The 26,991-nt window shown below is 39.3% G+C and overlaps 1 protein-coding gene across 3 annotated transcripts; it reads right to left on the reverse strand.

Moving 5' to 3' along the window:
- Positions 1–4,846: 4,846 nt before the first annotated feature.
- Positions 4,847–24,879, reverse strand: ATXN3 (ataxin 3). 3 transcript variants are annotated; one of them, XM_060756597.2, is made up of 12 exons: positions 24,787–24,862; positions 19,231–19,302; positions 18,460–18,504; positions 17,661–17,760; positions 16,157–16,242; positions 15,596–15,662; positions 14,409–14,496; positions 14,064–14,196; positions 12,336–12,508; positions 11,016–11,139; positions 9,265–9,350; positions 4,847–7,292 (listed from the first exon to the last, which is right to left on the reverse strand). In XM_060756597.2, exons 2-12 carry the CDS (start codon positions 19,296–19,298, stop codon positions 7,198–7,200), a joined length of 1,065 nt encoding a protein of 354 aa, XP_060612580.2. In that variant the 5' UTR covers positions 19,299–19,302; positions 24,787–24,862; the 3' UTR covers positions 4,847–7,197. The 3 variants fall into 3 exon arrangements, with proteins under 3 accessions (XP_060612580.2, XP_060612572.2, XP_060612588.2); XM_060756589.2 differs by lacking the exon at positions 17,661–17,760 and having other exon boundaries at positions 19,231–19,395; positions 24,787–24,879; XM_060756605.2 differs by lacking the exon at positions 17,661–17,760 and having other exon boundaries at positions 24,787–24,866.
- Positions 24,880–26,991: the final 2,112 nt, after the last annotated feature.

Here is a 26,991-nt window from a genome sequence, read left to right on the forward strand (position 1 = left end):
AATTTATACTTTTGCTTTCTGAAGGTTCTCTGTGCAACTGGTAATTTTTAAGTAATGTATTGTATATATTTTACATGTTCATTTGTTTCTGACTTTGTTATACCTTCCCTTAAGCCATTATGAGAGGTGAGGTATAACAATTGATATGCCAATTCTGTATCTCTGTGTAGCAAATGTTGTGTTTTAGGTAATTTATTGTATTTTATTTATTTACTTTATTTGTATACCGCTCTTCTCAGCCCTTAGGCGACTCAGAGCGGTTTACAACAGTTTAGATATACAGAATACAAAATCATTAGATCTAAGGAAGTAATGCTACCCCTCTATTCTGCTTTGGTTAGACCACATCTGGAATATTGTGTCCAATTCTGGGCACCACAATTCAAGAGAGATATTGACAAGCTGGAATGTGTCCAGAGGAGGGCGACTAAAATGATCAAGGATCTGGAGAACAAGCCCTATGAGGAGCGGCTTAGGGAACTGGGCATGTTTAGCCTGAAGAAGAGAAGGCTGAGAGGAGATATGATAGCCATGTACAAATATGTGAGAGGAAGCCACAGGGAGGAGGGAGCAAGCTTGTTTTCTGCTTTCTTGGAGACTAGGACGCGGAACAATGGCTTCAAACTACAAGAGAGGTGATTCCATCTGAACATTAGGAAGAACTTCCTGACTGTGAGAGCCGTTCAGCAGTGGAACTCTCTGCCCCGGAGTGTGGTGGAGGCTCCTTCTTTGGAAGCTTTTAAACAGAGGCTGGATGGCCATTTGTCAGGGGTGATTTGAATGCAATATTCCTGCTTCTTGGCAGGGGGTTGGACTGGATGGCCCATGAGGTCTCTTCCAACTCTTTGATTCTATGATTCTATGATTATGCATTTAAAAACAATTGCTAGTATTATATTGCATTACATTACAATATTATAAATATTATATGTATATACAATATATTATATTATAACATATTATTAGAATAGCACAGGAGACAAGGTGGAACTGTCCCCTGGCCCCTCTTTCTTCGCTCTGGCCCAGAGTGGCAGTTGGCGCTGGGGGGAGGGGTCCCCAACGGATGGCAAATGCAGGAGACAAGGTGGTGTCTTGTATATATTTAATGTTCATATGTTTCTGACTTTGTTATAAACCACCTGGAGTCATTAGGAGAGGCGGATAATAAATAAAATATAATACTAAACATGATAATATTAATTAATCATACCCCTTATTTTGAAACAATTGCATTGTAGGGGCAAAAACGATCAAGATAATCCACAAATCCAAAATCCAAGAGCAGATTGCCCCTTCCAAGGAGGGCGAGGAAGGACACCACGAAAGTTGAATCTTTAAAACTGCAAAATGCTATTTATTGCGCAGCTGAAGCAATAGTGACAAACATGCATATGGAAATGCAATAAAGGGGTTTGTCCAACCTAAAGTTGGTTGCATTGATTATTTATGACTTTCATTAAAACAGTTTGATTGGTACATAGAAATCAATCATCTCATTGGTTCCCAAAGACAAATCATTTCATTGGTCTAAGTTAGCTATGCAGTTGTTCATTAGTTGTTTATGATTTTGATTGACATTATAGCACACGTGGGATCCTAACAATGGCGCAGCTATAACAGTTAGTCTGTTGCAAACATGGCTTCAGAGCGACTGGGAAACTTGGGGGTTCTATCTAGCAAACAGCTAGCTGGTTTTGTCCGGATATGTTGTTACCCTTGAATAGTAACTTCTTCTTTGGAGCACTAATTTCTCAAACAATCAGCATTTTCTGTGAACAAAGGCCTACTGCAGAAATAGGCCAATATGGCAGTAAATCATGACATATGGGCATTGGGGAAATATATGAAAATTCCCTTTTTAAAACCACATCTCCTCCATTATATAGTTATTTTGGAGATGAGACTCCAAAGGTTTTGGCACCTCAGCACACCATATCTTTTGAAAGAAACAGCCCTAAATTCATTCAGATTCAGCTTGTCCAGAAGAACACCATTTATTGGAAAAGTACAAAGAAAAAATAAACTTATGTTTTATACAGAGTGGTATGATTTCATTTCATGCGTTATATGAATCCCTTCGCATAGTTATTTTGGAGATGAGACTCAAGTCTAAATACACATGTATTATTATTAATAATAAAATAGTAGACTAATTATTATCTATATAAATAAAAATGTAATGTTCGTCTGTGGGATTAACAGAACTCAAAAACCACCGGATGAATTGACACCAAATTTGGACACAAGACACCTAACCAGGCCTGTAGCCTGTAGCCAGGTTCTACCCCCCACCCCTGAAAATTTTCAGGTTAAAAAAAAGTGGTTTACTCATGAATTTTAACTGGTTAACCAAATCCCCATGCTAAGTCTATGAGACACAAAAAAATCCCACCAAAACTGCAAGCACTATCTCAAGCAAATATTGACAATTTATTCACACTGTCAGTACTTGCAGCCATAGCCAATGTAGTGAAGCAACCAAGTTGGGGGGGGGGGGAGTGTTGAATGCTCTCATTAAGGAGGTCAGACTTGGTGGTTGACAGGGGTGGAGTTGCAGGCTATTGAAGGCTGCTCTGCCCCCTGCTGTGCTCTTTGCTTCAGTATGAGCTAGGAGGCAGGTTTCAACCCCCCCCCCCCAAATTTTCAACCCCTCCCGATTTTTTTTTTCTGGTTACAGTACAGCCCTGCACCTACAACCCAATGTATGTCCTTCACTCCAAAAAAAAAAAGAAAAGAAAAGAAAAAAAAGATTTTGTCATTTAGGAGTTGTACTTGCTGGGATTTATAGTTCACCTACAATCACAGAGCATTCTGAACCCCACCAACGATAGAATTGGGCCAAACCTCCCACACAGAACCCCCATGTGGGCCACAGCAACGCGTGGTAGGTGACAGCTAGTTATTAATAGAGATTTAAAGATGGGCTCAAAGCCAAAGTTAAAAACTCTGGCATAAACACTGAGAACTAAGAAGCCCTGGCCCTTGAGAGCTCCAGCTGGAGGTCAGCTGTGACCAGCAGTGCTGTAGAATTTGAAGAAGCACGAATGGAGGGCAAAAGAGAGAAATGTGCCAAGTGGAAGGTGCATTAAGCCAATCCTGACCAAGACCGCCTTCCACCTGGAAACCAATGCCCTCACTGCAGGAAAACGTACAGATCAAGAATAGGGCTCCATGGTCACCTATGGACCCACCGCCAGTACACTGATCTTGGAAGACAATCCTACTCAGACAACAAAGAATTGCCTAAGTAAGTAAGTATTGTTAATAATAAACATCAACCCTCGTTAACCATAAAATGTTTCCCATTCCATCCTGTATGCCAGAATTGGATCTTACATTTATGAAATCATGCTGTTAGTTTGCACAAGTAAATGATCAAGCACTTTCCATCTTTCAGCTAATGAAGGATGTAGGATAGTTAAAAAAAAAGCCAAGGAAAAAGATTTGGCTATGCTGATCAAATATAATGACAGAATGCTTATCAATGCTTTAAACCCAACTTTTTGTTTAGGAGTATGAATGCAGAAGTAATGATGCATTAAATCAGTGTTTCTCAACCTTCCTAATTCCATGACCCCTTAGTACAGTTTCTCATGTTGTGGTGACCCCCATCATAAAATTATTTTCATTGCTACTTCATAACTGTAATTTTGCTACTGTTATGAATTGTTATGAGTTTTGTAGTTGTAGTTCACTTACATCCAGAGAGCACTGTGGACTCAAAACAATGATAGATATGGACCAAACTTGGCATAAATATTCAATATGCCTAAATGTGAACATTGGTGGTGTTTGGGGAAAATAGGCCTTGACATTTGGGTGTTGTAGTTGCTGGGATTTATAGTTCACCTACAATCAAAGAGCATGCAGAACCCCACCAACGATAGAATTGTGCCAAACTTCCCACACAGAACTCCCATGCCTTGAAGGTACTTGCTGGCGCAAGCCTCCCTCCAACCTTGCACACTCTCCCTCGCCCACACATGCGCACCAGGCTGGCATGTGTCAAGCATGCCAGCTCTCCCCTCACCCACTTGGAATCTCAGAAACAGCCACCCCTCTTGGCTGAGAGGCCGGCCAATGACAGTGGAGGAGGGCTTTTGGTGGGAGGAATTGCTGTCTGTTTCAAAAAAGGAAGAGGACGGGCAGAGAGATCTTCAGCCTTCTCTGCCAAAGGGGTTCCTAAGACCATCAGAAATATGTTTTCTGATGGTCTTTGGTGACCCCTCTGAAACCCCTTCACAACCCCGCAGTGGGTCCCAACCCCAGGTTGAGAAACGCTGCATTAAGTGATTTAAGAGCTTCACAATTTTCAAAAGCAGGTGGGAGGATAGGCAAGTAAAGACGGTCTGTGTCTGGAACACCAGTGATGGCCAATGCATTTTATGTTATGCAGGCTGCGTTCAAAGGTATTGGCACCTGCCATCTTCAAGAATAATAAAACTACTACTTTTGGAAGTCTACATGAGTTGTAAAACTCTGTGGGCTTTTTCTAACCTTTCTCTAGAGGGGTTGCTTGTCACAGAAAGTCCCTTGAGGAACCTGTATGTCATCCATCAGCCACCCATTATCCACCTCTGATTTAAATCTAGTTTCAGCTAATATTTCAGCATAAAGAAATCTTGCATTTCAAAGGAGACTGCAAAAAGAACATGTTCTGTCTGAATTATGTAAGGCATTTATATTTCAACCACAACTTGATTCCTAAATGCCCCTTCTCCTCTTTTTGTTTGAGTACATTTTAAACAAAGGTAATTTTAAAAAATGACTGGCATGGTAAAGGTGTTTCATTAGAGATCTGCACCTCAGCACACCATATCTTTTGAAAGAAAGGGCCCTAAATTCATTCAGATTCAGCTTGTCCAGAAGAACACCATTTATTGGAAAAGTACAAAGAAAAAATAAACTTATGTTTTATACAGAGTGGTATGATTTCATTTCATGCGTTATATGAATCCCTTCGCATATTCATTTTCAAGTAATAGCTTAAAAGCAACAAAATTATAATAAATGCAGATAACTTTAAGTAACTAATGTTGCAGCTGTTTTAAAAATCCATGATCTGCGCATGAAGTTTCCTACTATTAAAAAAGTCAAGTATGGTCAAATAGTGCTGCTTTAGGTTTATGGAAACAGTAAAGCTAGATGCAGTCCTAAAAGTAATGCTCATATTCAGAGCCACATCCCATTGCCAATACTTCACAAAGATCAACAAAACATGAAGCATGCAAATAAGATAACTGGGATTTGGCTCCTTATACGTACAGAGCCATTTAAAATCCATTACTGTAAACCAGTATCATCAAAATCCAAGTGCTCTTTTTATATCGCATTATTCCCTATCGTACCATATAGTTGCATACAATTATATTTTTCATTCAGTAGCTAGGAGTGACACATCAGTATGGTGCAATAATAATAATTTTGAAACAATGAGCAAACACAAATAGATTTTCCAATATTTTCTTACTGTATCTGGCTAATGCCTATGGGCTGAGAATACAGTCTGAACACTGTAAACATCCATAACCAGAGCAATCAGATATAATATGTAAACAGAAGGTATGCTTAAAGCACCAATTGCAAAACAGAAAAACTGTTTTTGTAACACAGAATGCCAATTTTGGTCATTCTGTCATAGAAATCTTGTATATCAAAAGTATAATTTGACTAACAAAAAAGTAGGTTTGCTCCCTATTCTCTCAGTAACAGAAACAATGACAGAAAACTGTAAGGTGCATGAACAAAGGCCATTCATGAAAAGCTTCAAAATTCTTACAGGCAAAAGACATTCATTAACTTCTGATAGAATACACACCCACTCACACATTCCTTTATGAATATTCATTCTCAACACATAGGTATCCATGCAGGGTTCATTTCATGTATCTTGTATGCATAATCATGGCGTGGCACTGAAGTCGTGGCATTAAAATGTTTCCTTCTCTTCCTCAATTCTGGACAGTCTGGAATACTCAGAGGACCATAATTCAGTGGAAGATTACATGCTTTGCATGCGGAATGTCCCAGGTTTAATTCCAGACATCTCCAGTCCAAAGCAACTCAGAAGGACTTGAAAAAATTAGTATTTGAGATCTTTGAGAGATGCTGCCCATCAGAGTAGACTGTGCTTAATGTAAGGCAGCTACATAACTTCCTTTAATACATGTAGAAACAAAACAGTAAAGAGAAAGCATGAAGCAAAGATTTAATTTCCAAACAGAAAAGGAATAAAGGTGATTGCATAACAAATAACGCAGCACTGTCAAGTTATTCAGCCAACATTCATATACTTGAGTGCTTGTGCTAGGACAAAACACCATGATGGAGATTGCCCAAAATTTATCAGAAGAATATATTTAAAAATCCCTTTCCTCCTCTTCTTAAAATAAAAGAGGAAAACTCTAGTATGAGCTTAAGAATTCTGTCTTTTAAATGTGATCCATGATGAACTTGTCTTGCCTATCTCTTGCAAGACGTAGAATTCAACATATGCTTTAACTCACTGGGTTTCACAACTTAAAACAGATTTTTCTCTGTTTTTGCACACAATTTTAATACTCTCACCTATAAAATGCTTTCATGTTATAACAAACAAAAATACTTGTCAACATTTTGTTTACATACAGTGTAACTGGAATACCTTTCAGAAATTAATGGCAAATCATATTTATATGATTCAGAATATAGAAGGGAAGGTTAGAATACCCTTAAACATGTGAGTCTAAGAGGTTTCAGATGTCAACATACAGGTCTCATGATTATGAATGTGGGTCTATTTTTAAAGGCAATTTTGCTCCAAGAAAAAGGAGTCTGCAAGAGCACAGCATCATAACTGACTGGGGCTGTGGTACTTTACAACTATTTCCCAATATCATAAACACACCCTGAATGCCTACACAGGTTGGGAAAGTGCTGGGGAAGACTTTATGACAGAATGCTATCTCTTTACTCAGATGGGGAGTCTCTATCAACTTGATTAGAACTAACCATGTGGTCAAAGCTAAAACCATTCACTGGTAATATTTTATTTATGTTATATGAAGGCTGCCTTTTAATTCTGATCATGAATCCCAAAGGTTTCAAGCCAATATCCTGCTTTGGTACATCAGTGAAATGAACCCGACTTTTATACCATCCTCACAAGATTAATACAGGATTTAGTGTTTGAGATAAAAACAAAAATAGGCATTTTTATCATTTCTTTTCTTCTACATTCATGTTGTTTCTAACAGTTTCCAAGGACATATTCATGGCTGCTTGAAGCATATCATCTTCACTCATAACGCCTCCTGGCAGGAAACAAGACAAAATGGATTTGATTTTAGAGTATCATGCCAAAAAAACACACACACAAACTATGGTGTATGAGATCAGGAAATAACACACTGACCAACCTCTTTTCCATAGCCTCTTCCCGCCACTCTTCCTATCTTAATAATCAATACATTCATATGGGTTAAACCCCTGTGTCAGCAGGACTGAAGACCGACTGGTCACAGGTTTGAATCCGGGGAGAGGCGGATGAGCTCCTTCTATCAACTCCAGCTCCTCATGCGGGGACATGAGAGAAGCCTCCCACAAGGATGATAAAAACATCAAATCATCCGGGCATCCCTTGGGCAACATCCTTGCAGACGGCCAATTCTCTCACACCAGAAGTGACTTGCAGTTTTCTCAAGTCGCTCCTGACACGACCAAAAAAAAAAAAAAACTTTCAAGGTAGTCACTTCAGTTCAGGAGACTACTGAACTCCACTTTGAGTCAAAACATAAATTACAGTGGAGTTTCTCAAATTGTGCTCCTCCAGACGTTTTGGACTTCAGCTCACACAATTCCTAATAGCTAGTAAGCTGGCTGGGATTCCTGGGAATTGAAGTCCAAAACAGTTGGAGGAACAAAGTTTGAGAAACACAGAATTACAGTATACGAGATCAATAATAATAGTTTAAACTAGCCAACGTTTGTTATATCTCTTATGCGATATTATTGAAATCTATTTTATTTTTCATCATGCAATCAATTGCAGGACCAGGCATATTATTACTAGAAATAGTATTTCCCAAACTGGCATTGGCCAGATATGCTAGGCAATTCTTATTATTCTCATGACCAGTGGCCATAGAGGATAATATGATAGGATCTATGTCTATAACACTTTTGGAGGATGTCAGGTTGAAGACGGCTATGGTCAAAGAGCAGGACAACAAGTACATATAAAATTCAAAGAAAAAGAAAGTTTAAAACTGAATTATAATGGATGTAGAAGACAACTAGAAAAGAGTTAGGTGACAATAACAACAAAAGATAAGTTTCTGAAAAACGGTATTATAGCGAGAAATAGGAGGTAAAGGTAAAGGATTCCCCTGACATTAAGTCTCGTCATGTCCGACTCTGGGGGGGGGGGGGGGGGGGGTGGTGCTCATCTATTGATCTACTCACAGTTGCATGTTTCTGAACTGCTAGTTGGCAGAAGCTGGGGTTAACAAGGGGAGCTTACTCCACTCCCCGGATTCGAATTGCTGACCTTTTGGTCAGCAAGTTCAGCAGCCTGGCAGTTTAACCTGCTGCGCCACCGGAGGCAAGAAACAGAAGGCAGAACATAAATGCAGCAGACCACACAATTCAGGAGACAAAACAGATTGAGGGGTAAGTGGGTCCTTATTGGCTTCCATTACTTCTGATTTCTCTTTTCTGCATGGCAGAATGGATGCCTCTTGTGGCCGCTTCCAACTCTAACATTCTATTATCACACACATCACTGCACCAGCATATATAAAGGATGGAGAAACAGTATGATCAGAAGCTAAGGATGGCTGTTCCTTTAGAATTCCCTAAGCTCTGTCTCCTCTAGATGTTGAACTCCCAACTTCTGGAGAGGAAGGACATTTTACATTGTCTCCTGAAAGTAAGAACAAGTCTATAAACAAGAACAATAAATATTTCTATCAATGTTTACTTTAAACAAACAACTGCACTATAATTACCAAACTTGAAAACTTCAGTCATTATTGTTTTATTATCAGGAGAGAATTATTCTTGCAAAACCCACAAATGGAATAGCACAATTTTTCTCAACCTGTGGGTCCCCAGGAGTTTTGGCCTACAGCTCCCAGAAATCCCAGCCAGTTCACCAGCTGCTAGGATTTCTGGGAGTTGAAGGCCAAAACATCTGGGGATCCACAGGTTGAGAACCACTTAATAGCAGGTTATTGTATGTATTGTCACATATTATGCAAGAGAATCCTAAGCACTGAATAGTACCTGGATCCGACACTTGTGCATTTGTACTTGTAACTGGTATGCCATGAAATTCTGTATTCTGAACTTGTTGATGCAGCTGCTGCTGTCTGAAAGAATCAAACAATAAATTGTTTCAAAAATGAATGGAAATACAGAAGATTTAATTTTGATTATATAAAGGAAAGTCTACTACTCCCACCATTCCTTGTCTTTCTCCTGGGCCTTAAGTTTATTTCTTCAATGCTGAGGTAATAACTGTTATGTTTAGAAACGGTCAGCAATGAACTGTAGAAATGTCCTACTCAATCATCAGTTATACATATTTAAAAATTAAGCCTTAAACCCAAATGCTAGTTTTAACTAGAACATATCTATTATAAATGACAGGGATATATAAAAATCCCATTGATTCAAATGTGTATACTTTTGTTGGAGCTAACAAATTGATTTATATATAAATGTCTAAGAAATTATTAATATTTGTCAGGAATTTCTGATCAACAACTTTGTCAATAATTATGCGGAAAAATACTATAGTTTAATGAACCAAAATCAACAAATTTCACGGAAATTTGTCAATGAAAACCAGACTGATCTATTACACTATATGAAAAACAATTATAGTGCACATTATTATAAAACATTCATCTATTTGTTTCTGAAGACAGATTATAGCTGAATTTCTCTTTCATGGAAGTGTTGCAACAGGTAGTAAACTTCTGTAGCTACTATTTTTTATTACAAGATTAAATAGGAACTATAAATATTCTTAAAATGTTTTTCATGCATTGGGTTGTTTCAGGTTTTTCGGGCTGTATGGCCATGTTCTAGAAGCATTCTTTCCTGGCGTTTTGCCTGCATCTGTGGCAAACATCCTCGGAGGTTGTGAGGTTTTCATGCATTATTTATTTATTTATTTGAAACATTTATATTTCGCCCTTCTCACCTGCAAGGGGACTAAGGCCAGAGGCCCACATATATATGGCAAACATTCAATGCCGGGACATAAAACCATAAATATACACAAACATTAAAATCACTTATATTCTCTTTAAAATCAGTTGCTTAAAAACCATCTCAGGACACCATTCTATTATTGCCTCATTGCACTGCCCCAAAGGCTTGGTCCCACAGCCAGATCTTCACCATCCTTCTGAAGGACAGGAGGGAGGGGATGATCTAATATTGCCAGGAAGGGAGTTCCTTCCAATCATTCAATCCAATAATTCTCCCACTATGTGAATGTATGGTAGTGATATCAGATTTTATTAATATAATCTGTAATTATTGTTGTAAAAAAGGAAGAAATTGGAAGTTTTGTGGCATATCTAAGAATTTGATGTTATGTTTAAAACAAATAACAATAGCATGACTATCCAGGTTAGATATGCTGCATGCTGGTGAAATAGAGGCTTACTGTGAGGAAGAAATACAATGATGTCAATTAGGGAGCACCTGGAATTTCTAAATGAATATGAAAGGCGATGTTACAACTCACTTGAATAAAAGGGTATGATATTTGTCAGGAATGAAAACCAAACAAAAAAAGCAAAAGAAAAGAGCTGAAATCCTGCTGTGTCTGGGCTTGCAATTTATCACACCTAACAAAAACACATTTGTGATGAGAATCTACCACTATATATCCTTCTGCATTACAAAAAAATGGATAATAAGTTAAGTGATAATTAAAGGTACCAATTACTGTTTTCAGTTAATAAAAGGCTTCCAGGACTATCTATCCACAAATCTCACTTTGAAAGAATCAACTTTACTTTTCAAAATATGCCTGTCTTCTTCGACGCAGTTCTTCAGATGTCAACGATTCAGCCAGGTTTGTTCCAGAGGAGTGTGGAACATTCTGTGTGGAAGACTCTGGAAAGCCAGTTCGAGGGCCTCCTAAAATTAAAACATGAGCACCATTACTGAGGCAGGGTGGTTTAATATAACAACAACAACAACAACAACAACAACATATTTCTAACCCTCCCTCTCTCCCAGGAGGGACTCAGGGCAGCTTCCAATACAAAGGAAAATATTCAATGCCATATACAATCATAAAAACAAAGCACAGTAAAATAATGAATGAGTCGTAATTAAAAACACATATCAAATGATCAGGCCTCATAAAGTGAATTTTTCCAGAACTGGAGGTCATTTGGAATATAATACATACTTAAGTTTACAATTTAAACAGCCAATCACCCTGTGTCTGGTGTATACCAGAGGGAGCCCACTGCACAAGAGTAGGAGACAATTCTGACCCAGCTGCATTGACACAGCCTAAGTAACATCACATTACTTTCAATGGAGAGATGGGGGAGAATAGGGGACCAGGAGGAGGAAATCTGCCACAAAACCTTTCCAAGATGAGTGTTCAGGGGGCCACAAAAGTGGAAGTTGGGAAATGTATGTGACCTTGGTTACAGATCCTATAGTTCTGGTCTACATCATATACAAATACAAATAATAGGCACCACCAAAAGACCCAATTGAATATAAACATTTTTAAAAATTACCAACAGTCATCTAAGAGCTAGGAGTATACTTGCAATTCGAAAAACTGAAATTGCAGTATAGAATTTGGTCTTTAATTAATCTGAAGCTTCACATTAGGATAAAATTAAGTTGTTTCCACTCTAATCTTTCCTGTCTAATATGAACAGCATTGTTTGCTGTTTTGTTTCCATGCCCAACTCCAAGTGCAGGTTCAGCCTTTAAAATAGCAGCAGCAATATTTATTTTTATTGCATTTATAGAGTATTTATACCCCACTTTTTAGATGCATGGGCTTTCAGTGCAGCTTACAAAACGTTAATTTGTCATCAAGCTTACAATTTAAATGAAATGTAATAAAAATACAAATGAGTAAATGGGAGGCAACCAGGAAGCCAGCTGGTTTCCTGGTTGCCTCCCACTTAGTAATAGAGCAGCCACCATATTGAACATTTTAGTGAAAACTTGTTTTTACAAATTATTTTTTAAAAATTTAAGATACAGGTATATTCTATTGTAATTTTGATATCTTGGATACTACCTTGCGTCTTATAAGATGAAATATGACAAAACATACTTTCAATTAAAGGTCTTTCTACCTTGCATACTAAGTTGAATGGCTCGACGGAGATCAGCTTCTTCATCCTCCATATCAATCTCCTGCCTGCTGAGAGCAAGTGCTTTTTGGAAGTTTTCTTCATCTTCATCTAACATGGCCGTGCCATCAGAATGGTTAACATCTACTGTTTGTTCTACATCCGGTTTTTGCACCCTATAGAAATTACAAAGGTAAATATAAATGTTTCCACTCTAATGTGGAATTTTAAAAACAGCCAATTACATTCTTCTTCCTCAGAAAAAAAAACTTTATAAAGTCTCTCCTTTAAAAAATCATTAATTTAAATTTTTCAAATCAGATTCCCTAAAACATCTTATAGGACTAATAAGAACATAAAATAGCATGTATTGTCGAAGGCTTTCATGGGCAGAATCACTGGGTTGTTGTAGGTTTTTTCGGGCTATATGGCCATGGTCTAGAGCAGGGGTCCTCAAACTTTTTAAACAGAGGGCCAGGCCACAGTCCCTCAAGCTGTTGGAGGGCCGGATTATAATTTGAAAAAAAAAACCATGAATGAATTCCTATGCACACTGCACGTATCTTATTTGTAGTGCAAATAATATTTAAAAACAATACAATAATTAAAATGAAGAACAATTTTAACAAATATAAACTTAATAGTATTTCAATGGGAAGTGTGGGCCTCCTTTTGGCTAATGAGATAGGATTGTTGTTATTGTGTGCTTTCAAGTCGTTTCAGACTTAGGTTGACCCTGAGCGAGGGCTGGATAAATGACCTTGGAGGGCTGCATCCGGCCCCCGGGCCTTAGTTTGAGGACCCCTGGTCTAGAGGCATTCTCTCCAGAAGACAATGCCTCTAGACCATGGCCATATAGCCCGAAAAAACCCACAACAACCCACAAAATAGCATGTTACAGCTCCTAATGATTCACAAACGTGAATGCTAAACATCCATCAGTCAGTTGCTTTCCAGCCCCTATCCAAAACCGTAAGAAATGAAAGAAAACCACATGTCTTATGTCCTCTAGTTAACTAACTTCTGCCCATAACTGCCCCTCACTTTGATACATTATGTTAGACAAATTCCACAGTATTAAATATGAGTTTGTCTACAAATAATAACATAACAAATAATAACAAATGCAGTTTATGTTAATCAATATGAACAAAGTATCCCTGCTCTGAGGAGCTGCTAGTCAGGAAGTTAAGAGTTCAAAATACCATGCTGACATCATGCAGAAATTAGTTAGGATGGCTGAGAAAAAACGTAACAGGGCAAAATAAGATAAACAGTTAATAAGATCATACCAACACTTCCAGGTGAAGTGTAGCTCGTGTCACCTAGAATCCTTATTACAGCTTCATTCATGCACATAACTATAATTTAGGGTTTTTATATGAGGAGGGAAAAAAATCATTTTCTTTCCTTAAGGGAATGACAGCCATAGCTTAAAATATTTTGCTTCATTATTATTAGTCATATGCAATCTTCATAAAGAAAACTTTATATTCTTGAGTATTTCATATAGAAATTATGACACAGAGAGTGGGGAAAAAGGAATCTGACAGCACACCATAAAACAGTTGTGCAGACAAAACAAAAGCAAGTGTGGGAAATGACGCCCCATGATCCTTTGCAAACTGCAGGTGTTATTTCCCATAGTACTTCCATATTTGCATTTTGGGTTTGGAATTATTCACAGTTCACATTCAACACATTATAATATTGAGTTTTTATTTACCTTACCTCTGATCTTTTGATTGCAGGCTATCTTCCCCAATCAGTTTAGGCCGCTGCATTTGCTGCACCTGAACTATCTGCAATAACTGATCAGCCTCACAATCTGGTAAATCACCTTTTACAACAAATATTGAATAACCTGAGGAAGATAAAAACACATAGTCCAGTATGAGAGAGAGGCTATCAATAAATATGAAAAAGAGAAGAAGCAGGAAATAATCTTTTGCCCCACTGTGACATTTTTGTTTTTTGTTCATTATAGCAACATTTTATGACTTTACTGTTTTGCTCAAATATTAAGACAAACAAGGCTTTCTGTAAAAAGGTTTGACATCTGAAAGTCAGAATTACCTTCCTGTTGTAACTGGGCCAGGAAAAGTGCAAGGTAGGTGTCAGATATTAGTTCTGGACCCGTCAAAAGGGAATTCAAGTTGAACCACTGTAATTTTAAAAATAGGTATCAAATAAAGGTGGTTACCATGTTATTTAATTACTCTATTCTTAAACATAGCAAGCATCTACCTTTTCTCTGAGCAACTGTTGTTAGACTAATATAGTATGCTACAGCATACATGAATTGTATTGTCGAAGGCTTTCATAGCTGGAATGACTGGACTGTTGTACGTTTTTCAGGCTATATGGCCATGTTCTAGAAGCATTCTCTCCTGACATTTCGCTTGCATCTATGGCAAGCATCCTCAGAGGTTGTGAGGTCAGACCTCACAACCTCTGAGGATGCTTGCCATAGATGCAGGCAAAACGCCTTTGACAAGGGTTGGACATCACACCACTATGTTGAAGAATACATCTTTGGGATTCTGGTGCAAAATTATGTTGAGTTTTCAAACTAAGCCTGGAAGTGGTGTACTCCCCATGCCCATGTTTCATCAAATCATACAGTTGAAAGAACTTTAATGTTCAGCCTACGATTGTGTCTAATGATCAGGTTGCTTTGGATGATGGGGATGACAATGTTGTTCATGTTCAAGTTGATTCCTCTGATGGGAATGGGGATGCTGTCCATGAAGATGTTTCTGAAAGGAATGGGGATGATGGTCTGTTTTCTTGGCCTCGTTTTAGAGATGTCCTACACCCTCTGAAGTACTCCATTTCACTACTGAACAGCTCACTCCTTTACCTTATAAAGAAGCCTGACCTCGATAAATCTAATATGATGTGCTTTATCATAAAATCATAGCACTCTAAAGTCGAAAAGGCATGTAAAAATCCCTCACCATACAGAAATTCACAACTAAAAGCACTCCTTAAAGGTGGCCATCTAGCCTCTGCTTAAAGACTGCCAAAGAGAGTAAGTCCATTAACATAGCAGTCTATTTCATTGTGAAAAAGCTCTTGCAATTAAAAAAAGTTCTTTAATTCATATCAAAATGCACAAGTGACTTGTAATATTATAAACTATGAAGCTCAATCCTAAATGTTCAACTATGTGAGGGCAGTATCAATTCCCAAAACGAATATTCTTTTGATATCTATGTTTATAACCATTTTTTAGAAAGAAGGAAAAAAAAGAATATCACCTGTTTTCCTAATTTTCGAACTGTAAACCAGTGTTCTTTATAGTTACAAATAAAAGATCTTTCATTTCTGAAAGAAGAAGAAAAAACAATGAAATGTTAGAACTCATGTTTAAGGGTTTATTTTGGAATCCTTAGTCATACAATTTTGTATTTTAAAACATTTTAGGAAACAGAACTAAAATTCAGATTAGATCTAATCATTTGATCTGCTTTGGTGGTTCAGAGTATTCTAACAGCGTTATGTTGGAAATATGTTTAGTATGTAATATACTTTATAAATCTAGACAAACAGAATGATGTCATAAAGCAGATATAATGCCACATACCATTCAAAGTCAGCATTCTGTGATGCCACAGATACTGAGATATCATGAAGGCTCAGAGGACAAAGGGACATGTAAAGCCTCAAAAATATGAAAAAGAGTAAGCTGGGGGGATAAAACCAAAACTTCAGATAGCAATTCTCAAAAGAAACTCTCTGAGGGAAACAAAAGGTTTCTTTTTCTGGCATTATTTGATCTTTCGGTATATGGAAAAAGGGAGCTAAATAGAAAGTCTTACATAGGGTTGATTCCGAGCCTCTGATATTCTGGGCTGTTGAAGAGGATTAGTTCTAAACCCCAAACTTTCAAGGCATTGCTTATAACCTGTCAAAAAACAGCACTTTTCATGAAATAAACCAGTCAGTTACAAATTTAAAGCAATGCAACCATTTTAGCCACTATTAAAACAAATATATTGTTTTCACAAAGCTGGGATTGGTAAAAATTCTAGGTTTCATATAAAGAAAACTATTGGAGTGAGAAAAATTCAAGGTCAACCTTCATGAATCTACATTCAGCAGACCATACATAACACGGCAACGAGTGAATAACAAATACATACTTTTACCAAGTGATTCTCAAAAAGCTCACAATTTCAGAATTGTACTACAAGTAGCTGTACACTCATCACTTTATTTCACCTTTAAAGCATCAGATATATGCTATGTGCCTAAAATGTACATTGCTAAGTTATTTTGGGGCTATATCCCTAATTCCTTTAGCCATTAACCCGAAATATAGATGCCACTGTGTTCTAGGCAAGTGAAGACCTACCCAAAAAATCGTAAATGTGCACATATTATCTGTATATCTTTGGCAACATTATAAACATATACAGTAGAGTCTTGCTTATCTGACATAAACGAGCTGGCAGAACATTAGGTAAACGAAAATGTTGAATAATATGGAGTCTCCTACTGTTACCTGTCCCAAGGAGGTTCTAGACACCTAGAATACTAACAATAGAGACTCAAAGGGTTAAGACAAGGCAATGCCTCAGGGCTAGAGCGGCCCAGCAGGAAGTGCCCAGATGTAGAAGAGGAGCGTGGAAATTACAGAGGGAAGGAGGGAGGATGCTTCCGCTTCCGGTCCTGCCCCTTTCCCCTCTTTCCTCCCTCATCCTTGTCTTGCCTTTTTCGCTTATTGGGAATGAAGAGAGAATTGGGGAAAGGTCCTTTAATTGAAAGGGAAATGTTGGAGGGAAAGGGGGGGGCGTGGCGTTAAGTGTTGGATAAGGCAGAATGTCGGAAAAGCGAAGGTTGAATAAGCGAGACTCTATTGTATTTGCCATTAGATTTTTAGTTTGAAATACATAGTTAATATCAAACGTCTTCACACATCATTGAAAGCTGTTTGGAGTGGCAGATAGGAAATTTAAAAAGACAATTCACCTTCACCCCAGATATACACTCTGTACAAAACAGTAAAGCAATTTACAGCAAATTGGAATTCCAAAGAAAGTCTCCCTGTTTCAGTAATTTCAATCTGTTTTAGAAATGCAGAGTAGCACTACAGCACAAATTTGTTTTAGTACTTGCACTCCAGTGTTTCTTGCAGCAAACATACAGAGTTTAGGGAACACATACACACACCCGAGTTTTGAGCCTTGGTGATTTACTTAAGATATAGCCCACCTTTCGCTCTGCCATACCTACAAAAGAGCTTATAAGGACATGATAAATAAAATGCTTTCTTCATGTCTATAAATGACTATAATCCCATAGGGTGGTTTTGCTGCTGACCTGCAATATCCTCTCACTTCTGCAGCCCCCTGTCCACTGTAAAACCTGCTCTGGAAGGATAGGAAACCCTCTGGAGGTGGCTTTCTGGTGGTGCAGAGGGCTGGAGGGAGGGAAAGAATATTTTGTTGAACTAGAAGGCATCTGCTAGCACAACATGGGGTCAAAATTTTGTCTGCATGCCAACCACATTTTACACACTTGGTTTAGAAACATCACTTAAGTAGAAACAATTTATACACATGCTCTATAAAGTGTGGGGCTTCTCCATTGCTTTTTACAACTCTCAATTGAACACAAGGCTTTCAACTGACGGACTAATCTATTTATTAGGATCACAAGTGAATGGAAATTTTCCTACATGCCCCCCCGCATATTTTAATCGAGAACTTAAAGAACAGCTCAATACACTAATGGTTTGCCACCCTAGAAGACAGAGATAAGCAAACCACATACCTAAGTATGTAGATGAATCTGACTACAACTCTCAGCATTTCTCACCTTTGCCTACACTGGTTAGGGGTTCAAGTACTTGCAGTCCAGCAATATATAGATTTCTACCACACTTCTGGGCTGCTTTAGACCCATTCAAAGTCTAACTGCAGGACTCCAAGTGCAAGGACCCAATCCAGTGATATATCTACATTATCATTTTGAACTATACTTTTGAAAGGTGAACAGATTCTAAGATATCTAATTTCACCAGGTATCTCCTAAACTTCCTAAAACATAGACAATGCTTTTATTGAAATGCACTAATCTCAATATTTTCAAAACAGTGGGACTATATCCGAATGCTTACTTGAATTGAGAAAAAGCCACTATCATCCATGTTTCCAGAGGGTTGCTATTGACCAAAGAAACATAAGTAAAAACATGATTAATCCATACTGCTCAAACAGTTTAAGAAATCAAAAACTGTGCAAGATATATAGCCATTTTAACACTTTATCCACCCCGGAACATGCAGTCTGTTTCAAACTATCCTAGAACTGCACATAAATGAAACAAATGACCATGGGTTGATTTTGGTACTGTTTTTTTCTTAATATTGTATAGCTTTTCACAAAATGTATTTCTCAAAAGATCTAGATACCCATTTCAGACAACATTTTTGGGGAAGTGGATGGATTGTAGAAACTTAAGGAAGGCTTGGGGAGTTAAATCTATTTATTCTGGGATCTGTTGATGTAGATTTTTCACCAAAAGATATACTTAATTGGATCCTGGCCTGACATTGACAGAAAACATGTAGAGGAATACAGAAAATTGACTCAAAGGCAATTTGAGAACCCAATGGGAGCTACCATCTCAAACAATTACCATCTTGGATGCATAACTCCTCCTGTGTTACCTTTTTTTGTAGGCACCAACTTAAAAGCAGGGCAAGAGACATTTTTGGTTCTAGTTTTCCGGAACAGTGATTTGTGTTGAAAACATTAAACAGAAAACCTAAATATGATGTATAGAATTACAGTTCTACAATGGAACTATCCTGACCAGAACACAAAATCTGCATAACACAAGCCTGCAGGATAAGTCAGCCAGTTTAAATAACTTTAAAGTTTGGTACCTGTAAAAATGTCCTATATTCTTCACTAGAAAGTCCTCCTTCTGCCATTCTTTTTCTTTCTTCTTCATCCAGCTGTTGTGCAATAAAGGACAGTTCTACAGGACTGAAATATTCCCCTTGCAGCAGATTATTCAAACAGTGTTGGGCACACAAGGACCCTTCTTGCTATTAAAATAAATAAGAAACACAAAGGCAAACACAAAACACTACTGTAAAAATTATGAAATCGTGCCATGATTTTGGCTCAAATGTGATGTCTAACATAGAGAAGCAATTCTAATTGTTGAAGTATGCCATTGTTGCTGAATTTGGCCAGAGCCTGAGAAATGCTTTCTCGACAGTCAATCAAAAAGGTATGCTTAAATAATCCAAATGATTATTCACTGATTAATTCAACAATTTCATGCCTCTGATTGTATAAGTTTATTTACCAGCATTACCTGGGTGTTGGAATGCCCTCCCCCACTTCCATCCCATCTTTCTCTTTCCCTCTCTAATATATTTTCTCCTTTTCTTTCCCTACAGTCCTTCCTCCCTTTTTCTTCCCCCCACCTCCCTCTCTTTATTTCCTTTCTTTTTGTCTTTCTTTCCTCTCCCCTTTCTCCTTTCTCCAGCTCAGAGGACCTGCCTCAACATGGCTCTCCTTGTTGATCTTTCCATTCTTCATCTCATCCCCTCATACACATGTCACCCTTCTATTCCAGGGACATCATAGAGGCCCATTTTATCTATCAACAGGCAATCTTTCAACTAGCAACAGCCAGTCCAGTGGTATCACAGAGGGCCACTTTACCTAGCAACACCTTTTGTGGTGAAGACAGACATACTTTGACTTTTATAGAAAGAGACTGAAAATAGACTATCAAGAATGGCATTCAAGTTGGCTAATGGTTTCAGTCATACAGTGCTGATACAGTTAAAACACCAGAGATTAAAAGCACACACAAACCCATTCATCTATAAAAGAAAAAGGAGCATCCATTCTGTTAAAATCAATTTCCCCAACAACTCATCATAACTGTGAAAAAGCTGCCTCATTAAAAAAGTATCTGCCCTTTAAATTGTTAAATGGTTAAAAATATTCACAAGGGATAATCATTGCAAGGTTAATCAAAAGTAGCAACTTAAAATTATATTCATATAACATAAAATAGTAATTGCTACTACAAACATTATTGAAGTCAGCATTTGGTTGAAAACTGGAATGAATTAGTGGTGCTAAATTACTGTATGTACTTTAGTATAAGTCAATGCTGTTTTTGATCAAATGATATTTAGTCGCCTGTGCGCCTTCTATTTTTATCAGTTTATACTAATTTATGTAATGCTTTCGATACGAAATAAATAAATAAATAAATAAATAAATAGCATAAGTCAAGGTAGTATAATGTATAAGTTGAGGGCAATATTTGGGGCCAAAGTTATGGATTTTGGTGTGAGCAAATCAGGCATTCAAAAAAAGCCAGAAACAATGCTATTTTAGAGAGAGATGGGGCAGTCAGTGATATAATAGCAACTTTTTGAATACAATGTTACAGAACTGCTCAATTCTTATCCCCAGAAACAAGTGAATTTACGAAAATTACAATCTCCACAGGATGCTGGTCAAAAATATAAATTCACAATGCAGTCAGTCCTCCATATTTACAGGTTTCACTTTTATGGTTTTGATTAGTCATATATTTCCTTAATGTATTCTCTCTAGGAATCTCTAGGTCAGTGGTTCTCAAACTGTGGGTCCTCAGATATTTTGGCCTTCAACTTCCAGAAATCCTAATAGGTGGTAAACTGGCTAGGATTTCTGGGAGTTGTAGGCCAAAACACCTGGGAACCCACTGGTTGAGAACCACAGATGTGTTGCCTGGAGACGAGGTGAACTGATGAGAATGCATTTTATTTTACCTTTCTAACAACAAATCCAGAAATCCATGGGAGGCAGCCATGCCAGTTAAAATGCAAGCAAGGAGAAACTTTGGCCCTCCAGGTGCTTTGGACTTCAACTCCCACAATTCCTAACAGCTTACTGGAAGTCCAAAACACTTGGAGGGCTGAAGCTTTCCCACAGTTGGGCTAGAACATGGGGGAGTAGTAGCAGCAGCAATAATAACAATATTCCACCCTATCTCCCCAAAGGGACTTAGGGCAGATTCTGATCACAAAAAAGGCAAACATTCAATGCCCAAATACGACAACCAATACACACATAATAGCAAAAAATAATAACCCAATGAATAAAAACAAATTATAGCCTAACATCTAAAATTAAAATAAGACATAACCTATCAAATAAATTATAAATTATATCAACATAAAACAAAACATCTAACAGAAATATAGCCGATAGAATTCAAACTAAAAATGATTCTGCCTAAATATTAGGGAGAACTGCCTGACAGTGAGAAGTGTTTCACAGTGGAATATGCCACCTCCTTGAAGTGTAGTGGAGTCCTCCCTTCTTTGGAGCTTTTAAAGCAGACGCCATCTGTCAGGAATGCTTTGATTGTGTGTTCCTGCATGGCGGAATATGGGTTGCACTGGATGGCCCTTGAGGTCTCTTCCAACTCCATCCGATTTCTGCTTGCCCCATCTATAGTGTCGCCTCTATAATGATGAATGAACAATAATCCCGACCTGGCCAAATCCTGCAAAAATGTCCTTGGAAGCACTTTTTTCCTGCTAGTAATCATACGTTGTCCCCCGGATCTGCTATCCTGACAGTTTACATTGCTCCCTCAACCAGTGTTTTTAAATTTTTAATTCTTTGCAACTGGCCCTGCCCACTGTGATTAATTTTCTGTGTTCAAGTGTTCTGATTTTATATTGTTTGATGTGTATATTTGTATTGATTTTGTATGTTATTTTTTCTGTTGTATATTGCTTTATTGTACTACTAGCCATCCCCTGACATGCGTTACTGTGGCCCACATGGGGGTTCTGTGTGGGAGGTTTGGCCCAATTCTATCGTTGGTGGGGTTCAGAATGCTCTGTAATTTTACGTGAACTATAAATCCCAGCAACTACAACTCCCAAATGTCAAGATTCTATTTTCCCCAAACTCCACCAGTGTTCACATTTGGCCATATTGAGTATTCGTGGAGAGTTTGGTCCTGATCCATCATTGTTTGAGTCCACAGTGATCTCTGGATGTAGGTGAACTACAACTCCAAAGTGGAATCCTCGACATGCGAGTGTGGAGAAGAGCAAACTACAGACTACCTGCTGCAATGCAACCTGAGAGCCCTGCCACATGCACAATGGAGGACCTCCTTGCGGCAACACCATAGGCACTCCAAGTGGCCAGATACTGGTCAAAGGACATTTCATTAACTACCAAGCTTGCAAACTTTGTTTTTTATCTATTTGTTTTGTTAAAAATGTAATACAAATGTCTGGTTGCTCCTGACACGATAAATAAATAAATAACTCCAAAACCAAAGGACGCTGCCCACCAAACCCTTCCAGTATTTCCTGTTGGTCATGGGAGAACTGTGTGCCAAGTTTGGTTCAATTCCAACGTTGGTGGGGTTCAGAATGCTCTTTGATTTTAGGTGAACTATAAATCCAAGCAACTACAACTCCCAAGTGACAAAATCAGTTTTTTTGAGTGAAGGACATACATTGGGTTGTTAGGTGTCTTGTGTCCAAATTGGATGTCAATTCATCCAGTGGATTTTGAGTTCTGATAATCCCACAAACAAACATTACATTTTTATTTAAATAGACTAGCCGTCCCCTGCCACGCGTTGCTGTGGCCCAGTCTGGTAATCTGGAAAATAAAGTAATGTGAAAGTGTGGGTTTCTAATATATGTAATTTCTTGTTGTTTCTTTGTCAGTGTTGATGTGTGGATGGTCTGGTTTGCCTACTCTGGAATATGGAACATAATTGTCCTTCTTTAGGGGTCCCTGTCAAATCTATGATCTCTGTGTGTGTGTGAATCATATCTATCTATCTATATTTATGCCTGGATAGCTCTTTGTCAGAAGGGCTTTGATTATGTATTCTTGCCCTGGTGAAGGGAGTTTAACTCGATGGCCTTAAGTATATTCTGTTGGTCATGGGGGTTCTGTGTGGGAAGTTTGCCCCAATTCTGTCATTGGTGGGGTTCAGAATGCTCTTTGATTGTAGGTGAACTATAAATCCCAGTAACTATAACTGCCAAATGTCAAGGTCTATTTCCCTCAAACTCCATCTGTGTTCATATTTGGGCATATGGAATATTCGTGCCAAATTTGGTCCAGATCCATCATTGTTTGAGTCCGCAGTGCTCTCTGGATGTAGGTGAACTACAAGTCCCAAACTCAATATCAATGCTCACCAAACCCTTCCAGTATTTTCTGTTGGTCATGGGAGTCCTGTGTGCCATATTTGGTCCAATTCAATCACTGGTGGAGTTCAGAATGGTCTTTGATTGTAGGTGAACTATAAATCCCAGCAACTACAACTCCCAAATGATAAAATCATTTTTTTTTTTTTGAGTGAAGGACATACATTGGGTTGTTAGGTGTATGCTGTCCAAATTTGGTGTCAATTGGCCCACTGGTTTTTGAGTTCTGTTAATCCCACAAACAAATATTACATTTTTATTTATGTAGATTTCTATCCTGCCCTTCTCCTCCTGAAGGCGAACTCAGGTGAACTATAAATCCCAGCAACTACAACTCCCAAATGACAAAATCAAAAAAATTTGAGTGAAGGACATACACTGGGTTGTTGGGTGTCTTGTGTCCAAACTGGGTGTCAATTCGTCCAGTGGTTTTTGAGTTCTGTTAATCCCACAAACAAACATTACATTTTTATTTATATAGATTGGACTTGGCCTCATGTAAACCACCCCAGGTCCCCTTGGGGAGATGGTGGCCGGGTATAAATACAGTTTATTATTATTATTCCTCATGATTCAGCTCATGTTCTTTGTATCCAGCAGGTATTCAAGTCACCATCCACCCCACAATTACCTGTCTAATTACTTTTCACTTCTAACGCTGCGATTCTATGATTGTAAGAGTGATATCATGACAGATGTCAGTGAAGTGGAGCAAGCAGGTGGACCAGTAGCAGAAGCTCCCATGCCAGGGTTGTGATTAAGTGTCTGACAAAACAGGGCTGAGCCCACACACCCTCCTCCTCCTCCTCCTCCATGTTGAGACTCATACTTCCCTATTTGGGACTCACTGCCACCAGCAAGAACTCCACCCATTTCTACAATGTAGATCAGGCATGGGCCAAGTTGGGCCCCCCAGGTGCTTTGGACTACAACTCCCACAATTCCTAACAGCCGTAGGCTGTTAGGAATTGTGGGAGTTGTAGTCCAAAACACCTGGGGGGCCCAACTTGGCCCATGCCTGATGTAGATACAGCTTTCCCTCCTTCCTCACAACATTAACTTCGGTCCCCGAGTAGGAGGCTTCCCCGGAAGGCCTCCAGCTCTCTGCCTCAACTTCCAGCGGGAGCGACAAGCCCTCCTTCCTTCCTTCCTTCTTCCGAGAAGACAAGGAATTGGCTTCTCCCGCCTCCCTGCCGGATCCCGCGTGGCCCCTCCAAGGCGCCCACTCACCCTCTCGTGAAAGATGGCCTCCATGTTTATTTGTCTCCCCACCGACACCAGCCTCCGCGCCACGTGACGGAGAGTCAGCCAATCGCAACAGGCTCCGTCCCTTCGACCAATCACCGCCGCTTCGTCATTCGAGGCTGGGCTTTACCTCACCCCGCAACCTATCTATGAGCTCAACCCATACGTCAAAGAGAGGATGCTAAGGAGAGCGTGCTCTGTTTTACCCACACTTCCGGTTCCAATTGACAACATTTATTTTATATATTTAATTCATGCCCTATCCCGAGCTCTGAAGATCACCTGGGAAGGAATCCCACTGGAGCATGGCAGCGCACCCAAATACCTGGGAGTCACTCTGGACCGTGCCCTGACCTACAAGAAGCACTGCCTGAACATCAAGCAAAAAGTGGGTGCTAGAAACAATATCATACGAAACCTGACTGGCACAACCTGGGGATCACAACCAGATACAGTGAAGACATCTGCCCTTGCGCTATGCCACTCTGCTGCTGAGTATGCATGCCCGGTGTGGAACACATCTCACCACGCTAAAACAGTGGATGTGGCTCTTAATGAGACATGCCGCATCATCACAGGGTGTCTGCGCCCTACACCACTGGAGAAATTACACAGTCTAGCCGGTCAAAGCCATGGTATTCCCTGTAGTAACCTACGGATGTGAGAGCTGGACCTTAGGGAAGGCTGAGCGAAGGAAGATCGATGCTTTTGAGCTGTGGGGTTGGAGGAAAGTGCTGAGAGTGCCTTGGACTGCGAGAAGATCCAACCAGTCCATCCTCCAGGAAATAAAGCCCGACTGCTCATTGGAGGGAAGGAGACAAAGTTGAAGTACTTTGGCCACATCATGAGGAGACAGCAAAGCCTAGAGAAGACAATTATGCTGGGGAAAGTGGAAGGCAAAAAGAAGAGGGGCCGACCAAGGGCAAGATGGATGGATGGCATCCTTGAAGTGACTGGACTGACCTTGAAGGAGCTGGGGGTGGTGACGGCCAACAGGGAGCTCTGGCGTGGGCTGGTCCATGAGGTCACGAAGAGTCGGATACGACTGAACGAATGAACAACAAAAGCCGGTATAGCAACCACCTGACATCCGTCGGGAAGTAGCAGCCAATAGTGAAAGGACCAAGGCAGTGACATCTCCAGCCCATCCCTTGTTTGGGTATCAGCCAGCACGTCAGCGACTTAAATCAAGAAATAGTTTTCTCAGTTCTACAGAGACACTCGCTGGAACACCCCAGCAAGCAAGAGTCCAAAAGTGGCAGGTTCAAACCCAGAACCTCAATCAATGGCTGATACCAAATGAGAGACTCCCCCCTGGGCACACAGAAGACTGGGCGACTTGGAAGGCACTGAACAGACTACACTCTGGCACCACGAGATGCAGAGCCCACCTCAAGAAATGGGGCTACAAAGCGGAATCCACGACATGTGAGTGTGGAGAAGAGCAAACCACTGACCACCTGCTGCAAAGCAACCTGAGCCTTGCCACATGCACGATGGAGGACCTTTTTGCGGCAACACCAGAGGCACTCCAAGTGGCCAGATACTGGTCAAAGGACATTTAATCAGCTACCAAGTTTGCAAAATTTGTGTGTTTTTTTAATGTTTGTTTGTTTTCTTCTGTTAGAAATGTAATACAATGTTCTGGTTGCGGATGACACGATAAATAAATAAATATGGTGTATTGTTTATAGTCTATTGCTTGATGTTTTTGATTTGCTTTATAATGTTATGTGTATTGTTATGTTGTTGTCTTTTATGAACCCACGCGTTCCCTTCGTTCATCCGGAGAGGCCCTGCTCGCGATCCCACCTGTGTCACAGGCGCGTTTGGTGGGGACGAGGGACAGGGCCTTTTCTGTGGTAGCCCCCCGACTTTGGAACACCCTCCCCAAGGACATCAGACAAGCCCCTACACTGGCAGTCTTTAGGAAGAGCTTGAAGACCTGGCTGTTCCGGTGTGCCTTTCCAGAATAGGAAACTCCAGCAATATGTCCCAGAAGCACTTTATCAGAGAGTTAAGATTGTCTGCACATTGCACTTACCCTAAAATCCTACATGTTACCTGTCATACTCAGCACCTTTTAATCTGTACCCATTACAATCGGCCCAGCCCTAGTTTTTAATTGTGTTATGGTGTATTGTTTATCGTCTATTGCTTGATGTTTTTGATTTGCTTTATAATGTTATG

Source organism: Anolis sagrei, chromosome 1 (assembly GCF_037176765.1).
Source record: "Anolis sagrei isolate rAnoSag1 chromosome 1, rAnoSag1.mat, whole genome shotgun sequence".
In the NCBI taxonomy this organism is placed as follows: Eukaryota; Metazoa; Chordata; class Lepidosauria; order Squamata; family Dactyloidae; genus Anolis; species Anolis sagrei.

Excerpts from the sequence above, each read along its gene's own strand:
- ATXN3 (XM_060756589.2), bottom strand. The coding sequence starts at position 24,810 with ATGGAGGCCATCTTTCACGAGAGG. Across the intron at positions 18,505-19,230 it reads AATATAGGACATTTTTACAG|CAACCCTCTGGAAACATGGA; the intron begins GTACCAAACTTT and ends TTTGGTCAATAG. Across the intron at positions 9,351-11,015 it reads AGACAGGCATATTTTGAAAA|ACAGCAGCAGCTGCATCAAC; the intron begins GTAAAGTTGATT and ends TGATTCTTTCAG.